We start from the raw sequence: 17,838 nt of genomic DNA on the forward strand, positions 1-17,838 counted from the left end.
TTTTTTTCAGAGTTCTCTAATTTTAGCTGGTTTCAGCATTTAAAAATAGATTTTGGTGTTGTTTTTATTCCAACTCAGGCATGGTCCTACTCAATTGGGAAGACTAAAGAGCTCAAAGAGAAGTAGTGGATAGTTTGGAAGAAAATAACCATGTAATGCTGGATTTCTTGATTTTGAAGGAGATGAATTGAGTTTAGTCAGATGTGTTCTTAAGAAGCTAGATTTTAATAAACATTAATTATTTAGTAAGATTCCATTACAGAGGAGCTAATAAGGAGCTCAATTATCTGGAGTTTCTAAAAAAGAAATAGCAAAAGCACAAGAAGTAATTCTGTTAAGGGGGAAAATGCAACCCAGTTTTGAAAGCTAATATGACTACACAAAGCCTAAAATAAATAAAGGCAGATACAGGCAGTGGAAAGAAGTACTTTTCCAAGAAAGAATATGCAAAGATAGCCAGATTCCTAAAAAAGGTATTAAGAAAAGGTAAACTTTAGAATGAGCTAAGAAGAAATAAAAATAATTTCTTCACATACATTTTTAAATAAAAATGAAAAGAACTTCAAGTACATTGAAGATGGCAGAAGTGTGAGATTAGTCAGAAATACTCAACTATCTTTTCTAGAAAGCTGTATGATCCATAGGTAGTTGGGGAAATTGGTCTGAAAGATTAATATTCTGTTTTGAGCTTGACAGAAACTCAATTGAGGAGTGCATGACCTTGGATGAATCCTAATCTCCAAGAGTAGGATTGAACTTAAAGTACTAAAGGAACTTGAAGAACAAAGATTCCTCATTTTCATGAAAGTATTGAGGCGGGGAATGGGAAAAGGGAAAAAAAATCTGCATTCCAATCAATGTAATATCTGAACGTATAGAGATTAATTTACAACATATAATAAAATTATTGAATTGTAGGCACTTTGAAAACAATATTCAACCAACCAATATGTATTCTGTTGTGGAGATATCTATCAACAAAGTGTCTTTTAATGGCATACACAACTACAGTGATCACTGGACTCTTTGCCAATGAAAGCATAAGAATCCCAAAGGCCACAAGACTACAGGTTAGACACCTTCTAAAACGGTATGGAATATTATAAAAGGAGTATAAGGTATGACATGACCTTTATTGCAGGAATATGGGATGAGAAAAACATGGGTTAATGTTCTTCAGTGCTTTTTGAAATCAAGCTATATTAGATCTACAGTACATATTCCACAAATCCACTAAGGAAGTTAACCATTAAAAAAAGATTAAATCAGCAAATTGTGGGATATAAATAATATCATAGATACTAGGTATAGTTCTAATATAGCTTGATTTCAGCAGAACATTTGACAAAGTATCTGAGTGGCTTGCTGGTTGACTATATTGTTTGCAAACTATTCAAGAAGTTCATCAACAGTTGTATTCAAATAATGCTAATCAAATTGGGAAAAGATAATAAGTAGGATTATTATCAGATGATTTGTATTCTTCAACATTTTAATAATATAGATGAAAAAGTGTGATTGACTGAAAATATAAAATGAAATTGGCCACAGACATATAAGAAAAGGAGGGGATTAGGAACTAAATTGTGTACCAAGTGACTGAGGAAAATTGGTATGTGTAGTTTAAGAAAAAACGATTGAGGTGAAATATGAAAGTATTCTTCAAGGCCCACCATAAAGAAAGGCATATTAAAATAAATTCATGTTAGAGAAAGGTAATTGCCAATCAAGTATCAGAGAGCTTATCGTTGTGGAAAAATTTTCATAGTACAATATATCACATAGGCTATTGGATGTGATCAAGTTGACTGGAAAACTATTTATTAAATTTATATGTCACTCACCTCACTATTAAGCAACTCTGGGTGGCTTTTAAGCTATACATTAGACATTTTAAACCACCCATTATGGTTGTAAGACATGATGGTTGGAAAGCAAACCATCATATAACTGCTCCAATTTTATTTTTGTGATGGTCATTAAATCAGAGTCATATGGCCATATGCTACTCATGGTCCAGACATAGACCTACTTATATTTAACACTGAAACCTACTTTGGAAAGTTATCACAGGATGTACGTATAGATTTTTGTTGAGTTTAATTTCAAGGACAGCCAAATCCAAGATGAATCTGGGTAATTTACAAATTAAAAAGAAAATAAGTCACATCAGGAAAAAAAAGGAAAAAACTAACCAGAGGAAAAATGTAAAGAATCTAGCAGGAAAAAAAAAAAACTAAAGGGAGTCAACTACCTGGGAGAATAACCAGGTCTTTAGCAGTGTGTATGTATGTATGTATTTCCCACCTTTATTACTTTTACTATCAGTTTCATCTATATACAGTAGTTATCTATTCAAAAGAAATGAGATAGTTTGTGATCATTTTGAAAAGATATGAGATAAAATATTGATAAGATTACACATTTTAAGATTCATTATGGTGTGTCTGTAAATACAGTAAATGGTTCACCGACAAATGTGCGCTTGACAAAAGCGCGCCGACGAAACTGCAGCGAGAAAACCATGAGGTCAAAATTGCGCTGACGAATGAGCACAGAAGCATGCCGACAACAGCGCGCTGACAAAAGCGTGCCTTCAACAAAGAACTAATAACAACCTAATAACCCTAAACCTAACCCTAAACCTAACCCTGAAGCTAACCCTGAACCTAACCCAAACCTTAACCCTTACCTTAACTTAAATCGTGCTTCCCTTATCTTAACTTAAATCATGCTTCCCTTACCTTAACTTAAATCACGCTTTTGTGGGCGCGGTTTTGTCGGCGTGTTGTTGGTGCATTTATGACATTGCAGTTTTCTCGCCACAGTTTTGTCGCTGTGGTTTTGTCGTGCACGCATTTGTCGGGTCACGAAATAAATAAATGTGAGTACCTATATGATTTTTAAATACCGTACCATATTGGCAATGCCCCTTTTAAAAGTCATGTTTAAAATGATCCTTGACCTCTATTTTCACTTAATTGACTAGAGGCTAGAGAACCATTTGTAACATTCATTCATCATTATGCCAATGCCATTACTTTATATTCCCATCTACATTATCCAGCTGTTTTTTTCTTGTAGTATTTGGATTGCAAATTTGCTGAAATGAATTATTGTAAATTTACATCAGGATGTGAATGCAATTTGTCTGAAAACATGTAAGCAATCATGCACATTTGAGAAAATGTCTAGGTGAAGCAAATTCATAGGATGCTTTCTTTATTTAGACCAACTAAAGCATCAAATTTGTATAATCACCCAGCTATCAAAATGTAATCTGTTAATGTAATTTTAAATTGCATTTAATAAGTAAGAAGCATGATATTCAATGCTAACTTTTACTCCAATCTTATTACATTGTGATTTCCAAGGTTACTTAGACTTTTTAAAGAAATACAACTTAATTAGATCAAAAATATTTTCTAATGAGAATGAAACACAGAAAGAAGAATCTTCCCAATAAATCATCATTAAAACATCAATTGCCAATGCAAATTTAATGTGTTGAAGTAGACTGAACACTACAATACACTAGACATTAATTTACAATTTTATATTTGGAAAAACTATAATACCTAGACATTCTTAGTGGGAAATCACCATAACTTACAATTTATAAGAGGTAGCATGCAAACCTTGAAAGAAAGTTGAAAGAAATCATTTCCAAAGCTAAAATTTCCTAAATACAAAATTGTTATAGAAAAGAAAAAAAATGAGCCAAGCTTTAGGTAGTTTTTGACTTACAAACATTCATTTAGTGACCATTTGAAGTTACAAGGGTACTAAAAGAGTGAACTGTGGCCTTTTTTCACACTTACTATCATTGCAGCAACCCCATGGTCATGTGATCAAAATTCAGACAATTGACAACTTGCATACATTTATGGCAATTACAGTATCCCAGGGCCATGTGATCATCCTTTGCATCCTTCTGATGAGCAAAGTCAGATTCACTTAACAACTGTGTTACTAACTTAGCAACTGCACTGATTCATTTAACAATTGTATCATAAAATGGGGCAAAATTCACAACTTAACAATAAAAATGTTGGGCTCAATCATGGTTGTAAACCAAGGACATACTGTACAAAAAACCCCTACAAAGGTAAAATGGATAAACATATATAAAAAGGCTATTCAATTATAATGTTGCAAGGTCTACTGGTATCTTTTGATATCTTCAAAAATAATTATTTTCAAAACATGCATCTAAAATTCCATCAGTGTAATTTCATATTCTTCAATGTTTAGGTCCCCAAGAAATAAAAATGTGGGGATTCTTTCTGATAAGGAAAACAAGAATTTGTGCAAATTTCACTTTCACTGTTATGTCTTTTTTTTTTTATTTCAAATATCCACATGTTGTTTCATTTCAAGACTCTCTATCATGCCAGGAATATGAATACAAGTAAGTAATATAATAATTTCACTGTAATATTCTCAATGCATGGACTATAAAAGTTATCATATGAAAATCCATTAAAACCACATGTAACTTTGTGTTTCAGGAAAGAATACAAAAGATAACTAGAAGTCTTGCATGGATTAGCCTAAAACTAAAATTAAAACATGTGGTGCTCTTTACCTACAATGTTTCCAGATGAGAGATTTAATAAGCTATCATCATATCTTATGAAATTTTATAGACTATCAGAGTGGGTTGCTCCCGGTTTGGCCTGGATTGGACGAACCAGTAGTAGTGGCAGCGGGAGGCTCCGCCCACCCACCTGGATGCTTCTGCACATGCAGGACCATGCACAAACTGGTAGTAAAAAAAATTGGCAACCCACCACTGGACTCTATATAACATCACTGTTATATTTTGTGTGTGTGTATCCCTTCCTATTTTTGTAAAGGATGAAGCCAGCAAAGCTGGAAGTCTGAAATCAAACAAACTTATTATTAGAACATTATAAAAGTTCCCTCAAAACCCAAAGCTGAAAAGCAGCAAAAGTATGGTGCCATGTAAGGAAGAAGACAGGCAGGATTTAAATCCTGAAGATGGATAAGACAGACAGTAACTCCTTTTATTTCAGTTACTATTATTTGAACCTCCTTATACAATATTTATTATAAATTCATAAGTGCATGTCTGTGTTTCCAGAGGAAAAAATTGTTGTGGCCAGTTTTTTCTACATTTTTCATGTATAATTTTAATGGGGATAAATTCATCAAAAGTCTGAGTAGATGACAGTACTGTCTTTCAGAACATTGGTGGGATGTAGTTATGTATACTATGGCTTTATGAAGAGTGTTTTAAGCATTATGCCTCCTAATTTTAGTTTGTCCATACCTGTATAATGTTGTTCCTTGTAACAACCTTTTATTTTGCATTATAAATAGGGCTAATGAAAGGGCTGCCATGGAACCAGCAAGAGATTTTGCATTTCCAGAAAAATTTTTAGGGTACACAAAAATAAAAAGTGCTAATGAAACAATATTCTATGATGGTGACACATGGAGTATTTGTGCAGGTTCTCTATTTCCATGGGATCCCCAAGATAGCTGGAAAAATAATGTTTTAGGGGTTTTCCAGAAGACTGGTAGGGATGGGCTAACTTTATTTTGAGGGAATGATATTCCAGAAGGCAAGAGCCACAACCGAAAAGGCATGTCTTCTGGATCCCATCAGATGGAGCTTTTTAGCAGACAGGACTCATAACATGCACTCCTCTTCCTGATCTGGTGGGGCAGGTAGTTGTAATTGGGAAGAGGTAGCCTTTCAAATAACGTGATCCCATGCTATGTATGGCTTTAAAAGGTATATGATTGATCACATACTTTTATCAGTAAGATGAATAATGCAACTGTAGAACTGAGGGATTAATGATCCAGCATCAACACTTGATGCCATTAGCTAGCCTCTTTAGCACTACTGAATCACATATCCACACACTGTGGATTAGGTTCCCATAAGCACTTCCTTGTATTAATGCAGATTCAGTTTATGTCTTTGTTCAAGGTTTTTGGAGCTGGAAGGTAGGACAACTCATGGAAGCAAATCTATTAAGGTGATTTATGCAAATATATTTTGTCTTTGAAAAAGCAAGATAAATATAATGCTTATTTTAATACCAGCATACAAGGATTCATATTATACTTATTTTATCGAGGTGCTTTCAAAAGTTTTTAGGTGTTATTTTAAATATATTTAGAAGAACAATGTTCTATCATTACAATTTAAGTGTGTCATAATAGAATACATATTCAAATGTCTATCTCCTGGCGAAATACAAATTTCTAAGTTTTATCCTTGAGCTAAAAATTGGCATCTATTTTGTAATTACATTTATCTTACAAGGGCAGGATGTGTCATTGGCTAATTTCCCTCTGCTTCAATTTTAGTTTGGAGGATAACAGCAACTATTTTTCAGTAAGCAATGTTGCAACACTGAAATTGAGTTTTGAAAAAAAAATCAGATAAACAAAAAAATGAAGAACAAGCTGTTCTTTTAGAAATAATCATTTAACAGCAGTTTTAGTTTATGTGTGGATCTTTTGTTTCTGGTTCTGGGAATGGCATATGGACAATTCCTCTTACCCTTAGAGGTCAGATTCCATTATATGTGACTGCCACATTACAAATTAACAAACAATGCTATTTGTGAGCATTCACTACTCTTCTTTGTTAGTCATGCAAATGATTCTGCAGTGATGCTATTTCAGCTTTCTAAGATGATTGTTGTTTCAAAAACAAAATGTAAATAAAAATAAAAACCCAAAGCAGTTAAAGAGTATTAAATGTGAGCAAGGTAATATAATTCAACAATAGTAATGGGTAATTAAACATACAATGCCATATTTTTGTTCTATTATTATGTTGGAATATATTGCAATTGAAATTCAGAAATTAATTCTTGATTCTTGAATGTAAAATTCACAAAAGTGCAAAGAAAGCCTTATCCATCTGTAGCAAACAATTCTGCTCACATAATTTAGCCAATAAGACCATGAAAGCATCAAATGAATTTCTATATTCTGGGGGAGTAAGTTATATAATTGGTATCTCACATCATCACAGATTAATTATGGTTTGAAATACACTGCATTTATACAATTCACTAAACCACAAATCATGGTTTCGGTAACAACCCAGGTGATACTATGTTGTGTGAATCTGTCTCTAAGTATGATAAAGTAGGCTTCGGTTGCTCCAAATGAAGATTTACTGATATGTTCGAAGTTCTCAACCTATTCTTTCTTTCACCCTGGATATATTTATTGTAACTGTTTTTGTTAATGGCCATTAGATATGGTACTTCTTTTAATGGAAGCACTTTTCATTTATGGAACTAAAAGGGAAAACGTTTCTCTAGCTGCATTCCTCATATGCTTTACTTATATAGGTGAACTTCCTATTGCATTAATCCACTGGCATAAATCTACTGGCATATGCTGGATGCCATCCTTAATGTTTTAAATACCAGTAAAATACATACATACATACATACATAGATACATACATACATACATACATACATACATGTTGTGATGTAATCTTGCTTTTTTTTAATTCATGGGTCATTTTTACATTTATTTTGGATCAATAAAAATAATATAGTGATCAGTTTTATTGTCAATAATATGAATTGTATAGAAATTGTGCTATTTACTGGTTAGGTCTTCGTTCAGAAAGTAATTTTAGTTTGGGATAGTATGTATGTATGTATGTATGTATGTATGTATGTATGTATGTATGTATTGCATACATACATAAGCAAGCCATGAAGCAAACAAGCTATCCCAAACTAAGATTACTTTCTGAACGAAGACCTAACCAGTAAATAGCACAATTCCTATACAATTCAGATTATTGACAATAAAACTGATCACTATATTATTTTTATTGATCCAAAATAAATGTAAAAATGACCCATGAATTAAAAAAAAGCAAGATTACATCACAACTTAAATCTTTGTCTATAAAAATGCTGAAACTATGCCATGATAATACTATACAAATATACAGAAAATAAATAATTTAGGCAACAGATGTTATTATCTTACCCTACAAAATATCTTAAACTTAACTTACATTTACCATATAGTACATTTATGGCCATTCAGAACTTTCAGAGGATAAAAGGGCAATCAAATTCAACTATTCAAGACAATTAATAATGAAATCACAAGACTTCAGTTGTCTTATGGCTCTCTGCTAGATCTGGCTTTATGTCCTGGATCTGCTGAATCATCATCTGACTGGCAGCTGATAGCAAACAGCACTGCTCTTAAAACACAGAACATTCAGTCTCATATGACTATAGTGTTTCTAGCAAAACAATAAGATTAATTCATACATAACTACAAAATTACATTTTCACGGCAACTTACGGAAACTTCTATCTAGTGGGACAAATGCCCTTTGACAGGTTGTACAGAAGTCCGGCTGTTTTTGATTCAGACCCTGAATAATCATATTCTAACAAAGTCAATCATCCCCTTTATTTGCATCATCACATTGCTTTTATCTTATCCCAGTCCATCAATAAGATACTCTATAAGTTCAGTATTTACCTCTTTAAGTCAACACTACCCCTGTTCAGATTCATGATATATAAAGTCTGTTAATGTTTTATCACTTTGTATTCTGGATACAAAGCTATGAGACTTGGATTTTTATACATAATATACCTGCAAGATGTAGAAGTATAAGCTACCAATATCATACAAATTGAAATATTTGGTCTTAAATACTGCAGATAGTTTAGAGTAAACATAGGACTGCAAGATGTGGGTGTTTACTTTACACTTAGAGCTCTTCTGCAGGCATGTGTGTATCCTTCCCATACATGCCCTCTACCCTTCCCTAAAGATAGAAAAGGGTGACAGGAAGAAAATACTGCTCAACTTTGCTTTGCAGTGAACTGTTTTCTGGATACATGAATGTTTAGACAAAATATAACAAAAAATCTCATCACATGATTAGCAATCAGCAATCTCTAAATTCAGTGATTTATTTTGTTACAATAACAGTATTTTACTTTCATTCAAAAATTTACTGTTGCTTCTAAAATGTTGTATGCTTTGCACAATCCAAAGAGTTATTCCAATGGTGTATTTGTATTGTTTAACTAGAAACTCTTTTCCTCTGATTATATCACCCACTACATAACAAACTACTTTTGAAACCCAATTTTGAAGTTCATTTGAGTACAATTGGTAAAGAACAGTTTGCTGTTCAAATAAACATTTTATCTCTCTTGAATATTAAGAACTAGATAAATACTACTTGGAATCCTGGCAATTTCTAGAAAAGAAAACTTTTAATGAAGCTTGGTACCCACTAAATATACTAGATTATACTAGATTATACTTCCCATAATTCCAGTCAAGAAGTTGAAAATTATGACAATTAATGTTCTCATTAAAATGCCCCTCTTGTATTCATTCTCTAACATAAATAACATAAAGTTTAAAAGCTATTCATAACTAGTGTGGCAATTCTTATCAGATTTAGTGGGGGAAAAACTGCTTGTGTCTATGAGTCAGAAACAACCCAATAAAATACGCCTTTTCTTTCTACAGAAATTTATGAAATTATTAAAATGTGGGAAATATTATTGCATATGAGATTCCAGCTGATTTTGTTGTTTCAGTTCAACTTCCTTTGAACTTAAAACAACTGCTTTTGCGAGGATCCAGATTTCAAGTCATCAACATACGAAATGAATAACATATTTCCCATTTTCTGAGCTTTGCATTATGTAAAGGAAACAAAAAATTTAGCCATGGATTCCACTAATACAGATATTCTTCAACTTGAAGAATACTGAAATACAACTGAAAAAAGTGAAAAAAGCACTAAAAAAGTGACTTAAAACCATTTTTCATAGGTATGACCATTACAGCATGCTCATGGTCATTTGATCAAAATTCAGACATTTGGCAACTGACTCATATTTATAACAGTTGTAGTATCCCAGGATCATGTGATCACCTTTTGCAACCATCTGATAAACAAAGTCAGTGGAGATAGATTCACTTAGTAACGTGTAACTAACTTAACAATGCAATGATTAACAACTGTGGCAAGAAAGGTTATAAAAGGGACAAAATTCATTTTTGAATTAAGCTGTTCCTGACATTCAACCCAAATATTCCCTGTAACTTAAAACCATTATTCCATGTGCCACCATTATTTATTGTGGAATGCTTCTAAAGAGAGATCACAGACAAAACAGCTATTATTTCCCCTTTCTGTTATATTTTATAAGTGCTAAAGATTTTCAGCTCCCTTAAGTCTCTCTTTGCAAGACTGATGCTTAATCTTCAAATTTGTATTTGGATGACTCACTTAGTCAGTTAATCCAGTTTTGTGGCTTTCTAAGGTGCATACATTCAGAGAGAAATGTAGGGGGGGGGGGAAATAATCATCCAAGATTATTTAGCTGACCTCTTACTTCAAGTGGGCCTTTAATTTTAACACTTCTGTGGAAAGGATCCTAAGAAGTTTATTGTTTAATTACATTTGTTACATTTTTACTTACAACTGTTTATATAGTTAAACTTCTCTGAAATGATTATTCTGACATGTGACAAGTAAATAATTGCAGCTAATAATAAACTTACCCCATGAATTGGATTTGTATACTATACTAGGCTAGAAATAAGGTCGATTAGCTTGTGATTCAATGTGTTGAGTGATCACAGCCAAGAACTGGAGTAAAATGCATATACACACACAAGTAAATGTGCACGTCGAAGTATTTCCAGCAGTACATTTGATTCCAACACACGCTTCAGTGCTGCTTGGAGTCACGGACATGCACAAAAAAAACCCCACTACTGGAAGCACTTCGCTGCCCGAATGAATGCTACTGGCAGAAATTGAAAGTAAAAAAATTGATTATGGTGGAAATGTTCCATCTGCTATATATTAATATATGCAGTGTTTCTTTTTACCATGTGCAATGACAATAAATTAAAGTAAAGCCCAATTAGGATATATATTTATTTATTTTTATTTATTTAGTTTGTCAAAGATGTACGAGATAACAGGTATAAGTATAAACATGGACGCGAGCACATGAAATGAGTACAAACATGTTTTGTACTCATTTCATGTGCTCGCGTCCATGTTTATACTTATACCTGTTATCTCGTACATCTTTGACAAACTAAATAAATAAAAATAAATATTAAGCGTTATAGACTCTTCTGCGGTACACTAGATTGCCGCAACTACAACTCTCAGAATTCCCAGTCAGTCTAGAAAATAGAACCAACTTCATAACATGTTATTCTATATTGTTAATTGTGATCCAAAGTCTTAGGTTTAGTGACGGTTCAGAAAAGGTGTTTCATAGGCTTGCCTAGAAGAGACCCCGTTGGCCGCTGAAACAATTGTGGCAGAGATTTCGCCATTGAGAAGACTTAAGTTGAAAGCCGGGCGAATTCATTGAAAAAGGCCGAAGCGGGAAAAGCGGCGCTTCCAAAAGGCGAGGGGAGAAAAACTTGTTCTCTAGGCAACTAGGAAGACTCGGGTCAAAACTCGCGAGAATTACCCAACCACTCGATCTCCAGTATAGTACTCTCTGGTCTGAGAATAATCAGAACGGGTGGGCGGGGAGTCACAGACGGAACTACATTTCCCAGCGGCCTCTTGAGAAAACAGCCTCCCGCTTTTTCCGAGCGCATTCGCGTTCCCTACGGCGCGGCGGTTGAACCTGGGCCGCTCTGGGAAAGCGGTCGCGATGGCTGGCTGCAATGTTAATGCGGCGTCTCCCCCAATCGAGTTGACTCCGCTTATCCGGAAACTTCGTAAGTGGTTGGTTTGTCCGCACCGATAGCCAGTGAGCCTACTCAGAGGCTGGGGTTTTTTGTTTTGCTTTTGGATCCCTAAAAGTTGATAATGGCTTTGCTTTGGGGATGAAAAAAGTAACCCCAAATCACTGCTTAACTGCACAAAACATCCCAAACCAGGATTCTCAGGATGTACAAACCCCAGTGTGAATCTGTTTATTGCACGCAGAAAAGTAGCATATTCCGCCCCTATTTCTCTACTTTTGGTGTTGAGTTTGGTAGATTCTCAATACGACCCCCTTTTCAAAGTCGCATCTATTTTTATACGTATTGATTGATTGGTGACTGTGTCATCCCATCAGTGTCAACTCTTAACGATCACGCAAAATAAATAAATGTTCTTCACAATCTATACAAAGGGAATACCAAAAAGAGGAAAATTTGATAAAGAGGGTAGGTATGTTAACATTGTTGCAGCAGAACTGCACAAAACTGGCTAGAATGTAGTAAAAGGAGATGGAATGGAAAACTAAAAAGGAATATTGACACCGTCAGGAAATGGAAAGAATGCAAGTGACAAAAACAGTAATAGAAGCTTTTAACAATAAAGATTATTATTCCTGATATTAAAAGAAGAAGAAAAATGCTTAGAAGAATAGATTATATGAGATCATGATTGAAAGATAATGAACAGTCACATGTATTGTCCTCCCTAAGAAAGTATCCTAAATTTTCAGTGTGATGTTTTAACAAAATCAATTCACTGGCTAATTTTGAATATGTGTGTGGTATCGCATGTACAAGAATAGATATGAGGAGGCACAGTCTCTAATAATCGAACCATAGATGCAGAAGCTCATTGGGTAATTTTGGACCAATCACTCTCTCTCAGCCCTAGACTAGGAAGTTAAAAACATCTGCCTGTCACCTGCACTGTGGTAAATTATGGTCTGTAATGTACAGGGAAGAAATTGTTTACTCCGCCGCAGATTGTTTGGAATTTATAAAATGTGTGTGTGTGTGTGTGTATATATATATATGTAAAAAAATAACTTTTTTTTTGCAATATTTCCCCCTTTTTTAAAAAAATAAACAGGTCACGAGCTGTGTGAAATTAGAGAAAGAGCGCTTAAGAATATTTTATCTAAATTAAACCATAATTTGATTACATATGACGATTTGGTTCAAGAAAAGCTACTATTTATCAGTCTTTTAGAATGGTTCAACTTTCCTGTAGTACCAATGAAGGAAGAAGTTTTGAATTTAATGACCAACTTGTTAAAGGTATTGCCATCTGTATTCCTTTATTTCTGAAAGAGTAATAGAAATAGTTAATAAATAATGTCTACTAAAATGTCACATTTTAAAAAAAATCACAGCATTACTCAATTTAATTTAAGCATTCTTTTGGAATAAAAATCTTAAAATATACACTTTGGTACATTTTAAAATTTTGCCAACAGACGTCGTCCTTGATTAATAATGGTATTTGGGTCTGGAATTTCCATCACCAAGAAATATGGTCATAGAGTACAACATCACAGTACTGCATTGGTCAGTGACAGTACAGGTAGTCCTCGACTTATGACCACAATTGAACCCCACATTTCTGTGGCTAAGCGAGACATTTGTTAAATGAGTTTCGCTCCGTTTTATGACCTTGCTTGCCACAGTTGTTAAGTGAATCTGGCTTCTCCATTTGACTTCATTTGTCTTAAGGTTACAAAAGGTGATCATGTGAGCTCGGGTCCTGGCAACTATCATAAATATGAATCAGTTGCCAAGCATCTGGATTTTGATCATGTGACCATGGGGATGCTGCCATGGCCCAAAATGTGAAAAATGATCCTAAGTCACTTTTTTTCCAGTGCATTTGTAACTTTGAACAGTCACTAAATGAACTATTGTAAATCGAGAACTATCTGTAGTCCTCGCACTCCTTGTTGCCATTATTAAGTAATAATCATGAGTTGTTAATCAAGTCCCAGGCCGCTTACAAGTAGGCTGTCTATTAGGAAAGTGGGTACTTTTGAGTGCGAGAAGGTGGATGGTTGCTGAGAAGGGAAGGTTTCATGTTGCGTTCAGGCCATGCCTGTGAGGCATGGCCTGAACGCAACAGGGCTGGGTGTGGCTGCTTCTGGGTGAGAACTTGTGTGAGCAACTTATTTGGAGCAACCTGTGACCTTCCCTTCCCTATTGACTTTACTTATGGGAAACCATCAGAGAAAGTCGCAAAGGCAGTCATGTGACCAGGACATTGTGACTATGGTAATTAATCCAATTGCCTAGCACACAGTTTGGATAGCCAAAACTTCGACAACTGATCCTAAGTAACGCTATTCAGATCCCTTGTAACTTCATATGGTTGCTAAATGAGGACTACCTGAACAGCATATTCAGAATATGTCTATCAACAAAACTTTGGACACTAATATTCTAGATTACTTTATAAATTTGTTCATTTGTAAGGCTTTAAACTACCTCTACTGTAACTTAAGTTTAATCGATTCAAAATTCTGCACTATAAAGAGCAAAATAATGTTACTATATGCTTATACTCTCTACTATATAGTACACATAGTGAATGTACTATATGTAGTTTAAATCTATGTGCTTGTGTGTTAATAATGTATAAATGTAGAGATGAGTATTAAAATATAATAACAAGGGGGCAAATACTACACGAGACAGTCCAAATATGATACCATGTCCCTGGTTCTGTATTTGCAACCAGGTTTTTGTTATTGTTGTTACTTATTTTACTCAGAAGAGATTAGTCACTTTTCTGATAATTTTAAATTCAATATTTCATTTATAATTTTAGTGTCCTTCTGTTGTGGAACAATTGGTTGGGATTGGGGCAGTAGAGTTCTTCACTCAGCTTCGTCCCAATGTGGATTGTAGTCTTCAAGCAGTGATTGATGGGATTCTAGATGGTCTGTTTGTGTTACCTTCAGACGTTATGTTGGATTATCACACAAATCTCTCTGAAGCTGGACCAGAAGCTAATTCAGGTAATTTATTTATTAGGGGTCCTTGATGCTCTCTAAGCTTGCTTGTTTTTTTGCAGATGTTTCATTACCCTAATTAGGTAACATCATCAGTGCTAGTAAGGAATATCAGTTTATATTCTGGTGTCTTGCCTGTCATATTTGGTTGGGGGTGGTCTTAGAGATTCTTTGGCTGGGCTATTTACTTATGGCTCTTTGGCAATTTCTTAATTGGGGTACTGCTTACTTGATTGTTGGTCTGACGTTAACCTTGGAGTTAATCTATGCTGATCTGAGTGCTGATTACTGGTGGAGAGGGCTGGATCTTTTCCTCTTTTGGGCTGGTGGATTGTCCCTTTTCCATAGTCTGTAGATGTTATTGTCTATGTGTCTATTGATGGCTGATTTACAGTACCAGGCTCTGAGAAATTCCTTGACATTTATTTGTTATTTATTTATATATTTTATTTATTTATTATTCACAGTATGTTATTAAGCAAATTTTACTGAATGTAATGCTGTTTGTGTTCATCATTGTTGATCCATTAAGTACAGGTAGTCATCAACTTACAATCATTTGTTTAGAGATGGTTCAATGTTATGAGATTGAAGAAAGTGATTTACAACCAAATCTCATGCTTGCAACAGCTGCAGCATATCCACAGTCACATGATCAAAATTTGAGTTTTTGGCAACCAGCATACATTTAGGATAGCCCCAGCATCTTGGGATCCTGTAATTACTATTTGCAGCCTTCCCAGCTGCCTGTCAGATTCAAATAACCAGGAGCATTTGTTGAGTTCAAAGCACAGACAAGTGGTTCCACCACAAAACCGCGATGTCCTTATCCGTGCCGACATAAGTGCGGAGGCAAATCCGCGGCGTCAGAAGCGCTAAGAAAAAAACGACCCTACCGCCGCGACAACAGCGCGGTGACAGAAGGGCGTTCTACATGCTTCGTTCTTTGCCTCCAAAGGTAGTCCTCCTCCTCCAGCTGACAGCGGCAGTGGGCACGGGACAAAGCGGGCTGCCTAGCAGCAGCAGCCCGCGGGAAGGGTCCAGCTCAGCCGCGGGGGGCAGCAGGAAGCGGAGGAGGACGCGGCAGCGGCGGCGGCTGAGGCTCTCCTGGGCCGGCGAAGCGGGCTTGCCCGGCGGAGGCAGGCTGCCCTCTTCTTCCTCAACAACATCTCCTTGGACGGGCGGCCTCCGCCGCCGGCGCCTCCCCCAGAGGAAGAGGCAGGGCAGCGGTGGCGGCTGAGGCTCTCCCGTGGCTGGCGAAGCGGGCTTGCCCGGTGGCGGCGGCCGCCCATCCAAGGAGATGTTGTTGAGGAAGAAGAGGGCGGCCTGCCTCTGCCGGGCAAGCCCGCTTCGCCGGCCCCGGGAGAGCCTCAGCCGCCGCCGCTGCTGCGTCCTCCTCCACCGCCAGCGTCGGTGGCCCTGCTCGGGCCCCCCGCGGGCTTCCTGCTGCCCCCCGTGGCTGTGCTGGACCCTTCCCGCAGGCTGCTGCTGCTGGGCAGCCCGCTTTGCCCCGTGCCCGCTGCCGCTGTCAGCTGGAGGAGGAGGGCTACCTTTGGAGGCAAAGAACGAAGTATGTAGAACGCCCTTCTGTCGCCGCGCTGTTGTCCCCGCGGTGATGACGCGCGGTGATGACGTCGCGACTTTAGCGACGCGATTTAATCTCCGCTATTTTGCGTAGCGCGGTTTTGTCGTGCCACGCAGACAAGTAAGCCAGATTCACTTAACGGCTGTGTGATTCACTTAATGACAGTGATTTGCTTAACAACCAGAGGGGAAAGTGTTGCAAAATTTGGTGTGATTCACTTAACAACCATTTTGCTCAGCAGTAGGAATTCTCATCCCAGACGTGGTTGTAGGTTGAGGTCTACCTGTAATTCTAAGAAGAAAAAACCAAATCTGACAATGTAAAACATTCTTGATAAATAGTGTCACTGGAGAGCTGGACTAAAACAATAATAAAAAAGAGGAAATGCTGATATATATATATACTATTGTTTTATGTCTTGTTAAGTAATTCTCAAAGAACCTCATGCTGGATATTTTCATCAAGGGAAAAATCATTCACAAGAATCAGAAATGCCACCCAAACAGCCAACTGGTAGGTAATTGCAATATTTATTTGAAAATATTCTCTTTGTAATTTATAATTGATCAACACAGAAATCCTAGAACATAGTAGCAGATGTTTACAGAGCTGATGTGTAAACAATTGGTTTATCCACTAAGCATGTTTTGTCTCAATATTTAACTATTTCTGCCACTAGCCGCCTAATAAGAAACGATGTAATATTTCTGTATCCATCCAGGAGACTTAGCTAAGAGAAGCTGTTTCTAATTATAGCCCTGTTCTATAAGTATTAGGACAGCAGATGAGCTATTGATTCAGCTTCATCAGCACCAAATAGGTAGATGTGATCCAAATATATAATATATAGTCTATATTGGACACTGCTGCTCAGGGTCAAGAATAAGCGTATTAAAATGTGCAGATGTGAAAACTGTTCTCTTGAGTTACTCAATTTAGATGGGTAAGCTACTTAACTGTAGCAATGATGTCTCTGGAAGTGCTAGTATAAATCAGGCACTGACTCCTAATAATTGGGATGTTATCAACTGTTATTTGCTGGTTAAAGGTTTTCTCAACTTTAGTAAATCCCAATCACATCATAGAATTCAGGGCAATTGTAGTAGCTTGTAACTTGTCCTCTACTATTTTGCTGCCAACTAGACTAATGGTTTATTTTATGTTTCAAAAGAACCAAAAACAAAAAGGGAGCAAGTAATTTCAACCAGAATTTTTAAAAATACTGTAAACTCAGGCTCTTACCTGAATTGTGTGTCATCTTGTTTTCATCTTGTTATAAAGCTGCATTTAGGACACATTAGATATACCATGCTTAGTAATGCCTTAATATTTGCATATGTACATAATTTGGAGCTATATAGTAGTTGGGTCATCTGCCTGAAATATGTTAAAAGCTAAGATAAAATAATGGCCCTCTACCACGTGAAGTAGTTTAAGTAATATGTTGTTTCAGTCCAATTGATCATATATTCTAAATATAAGTAGTCGTTGACTTGT

The 17,838-nt window shown here is 36.0% G+C and overlaps 1 protein-coding gene across 2 annotated transcripts in view; it reads left to right on the forward strand.

Moving 5' to 3' along the window:
* The first annotated feature begins 11,465 nt into the window (after window positions 1-11,465).
* RTTN (rotatin) overlaps window positions 11,466-17,838 on the forward strand; it is a 101,031-nt gene continuing 94,658 nt past the window's right edge. For both annotated transcript variants that reach the window (XM_032223051.1, XM_032223052.1), the window contains exons 1-4: window positions 11,466-11,766; window positions 12,845-13,032; window positions 14,573-14,762; window positions 16,768-16,854. In XM_032223051.1, the coding sequence (XP_032078942.1) occupies window positions 11,700-11,766; window positions 12,845-13,032; window positions 14,573-14,762; window positions 16,768-16,854 (532 nt within the window). In that variant the 5' untranslated portion in view covers window positions 11,466-11,699. The remainder of the gene's footprint in view (window positions 11,767-12,844; window positions 13,033-14,572; window positions 14,763-16,767; window positions 16,855-17,838) is intronic.

This window comes from Thamnophis elegans, chromosome 8 (assembly GCF_009769535.1).
Source record: "Thamnophis elegans isolate rThaEle1 chromosome 8, rThaEle1.pri, whole genome shotgun sequence".
Lineage (NCBI taxonomy): Eukaryota > Metazoa > Chordata > Lepidosauria > Squamata > Colubridae > Thamnophis > Thamnophis elegans.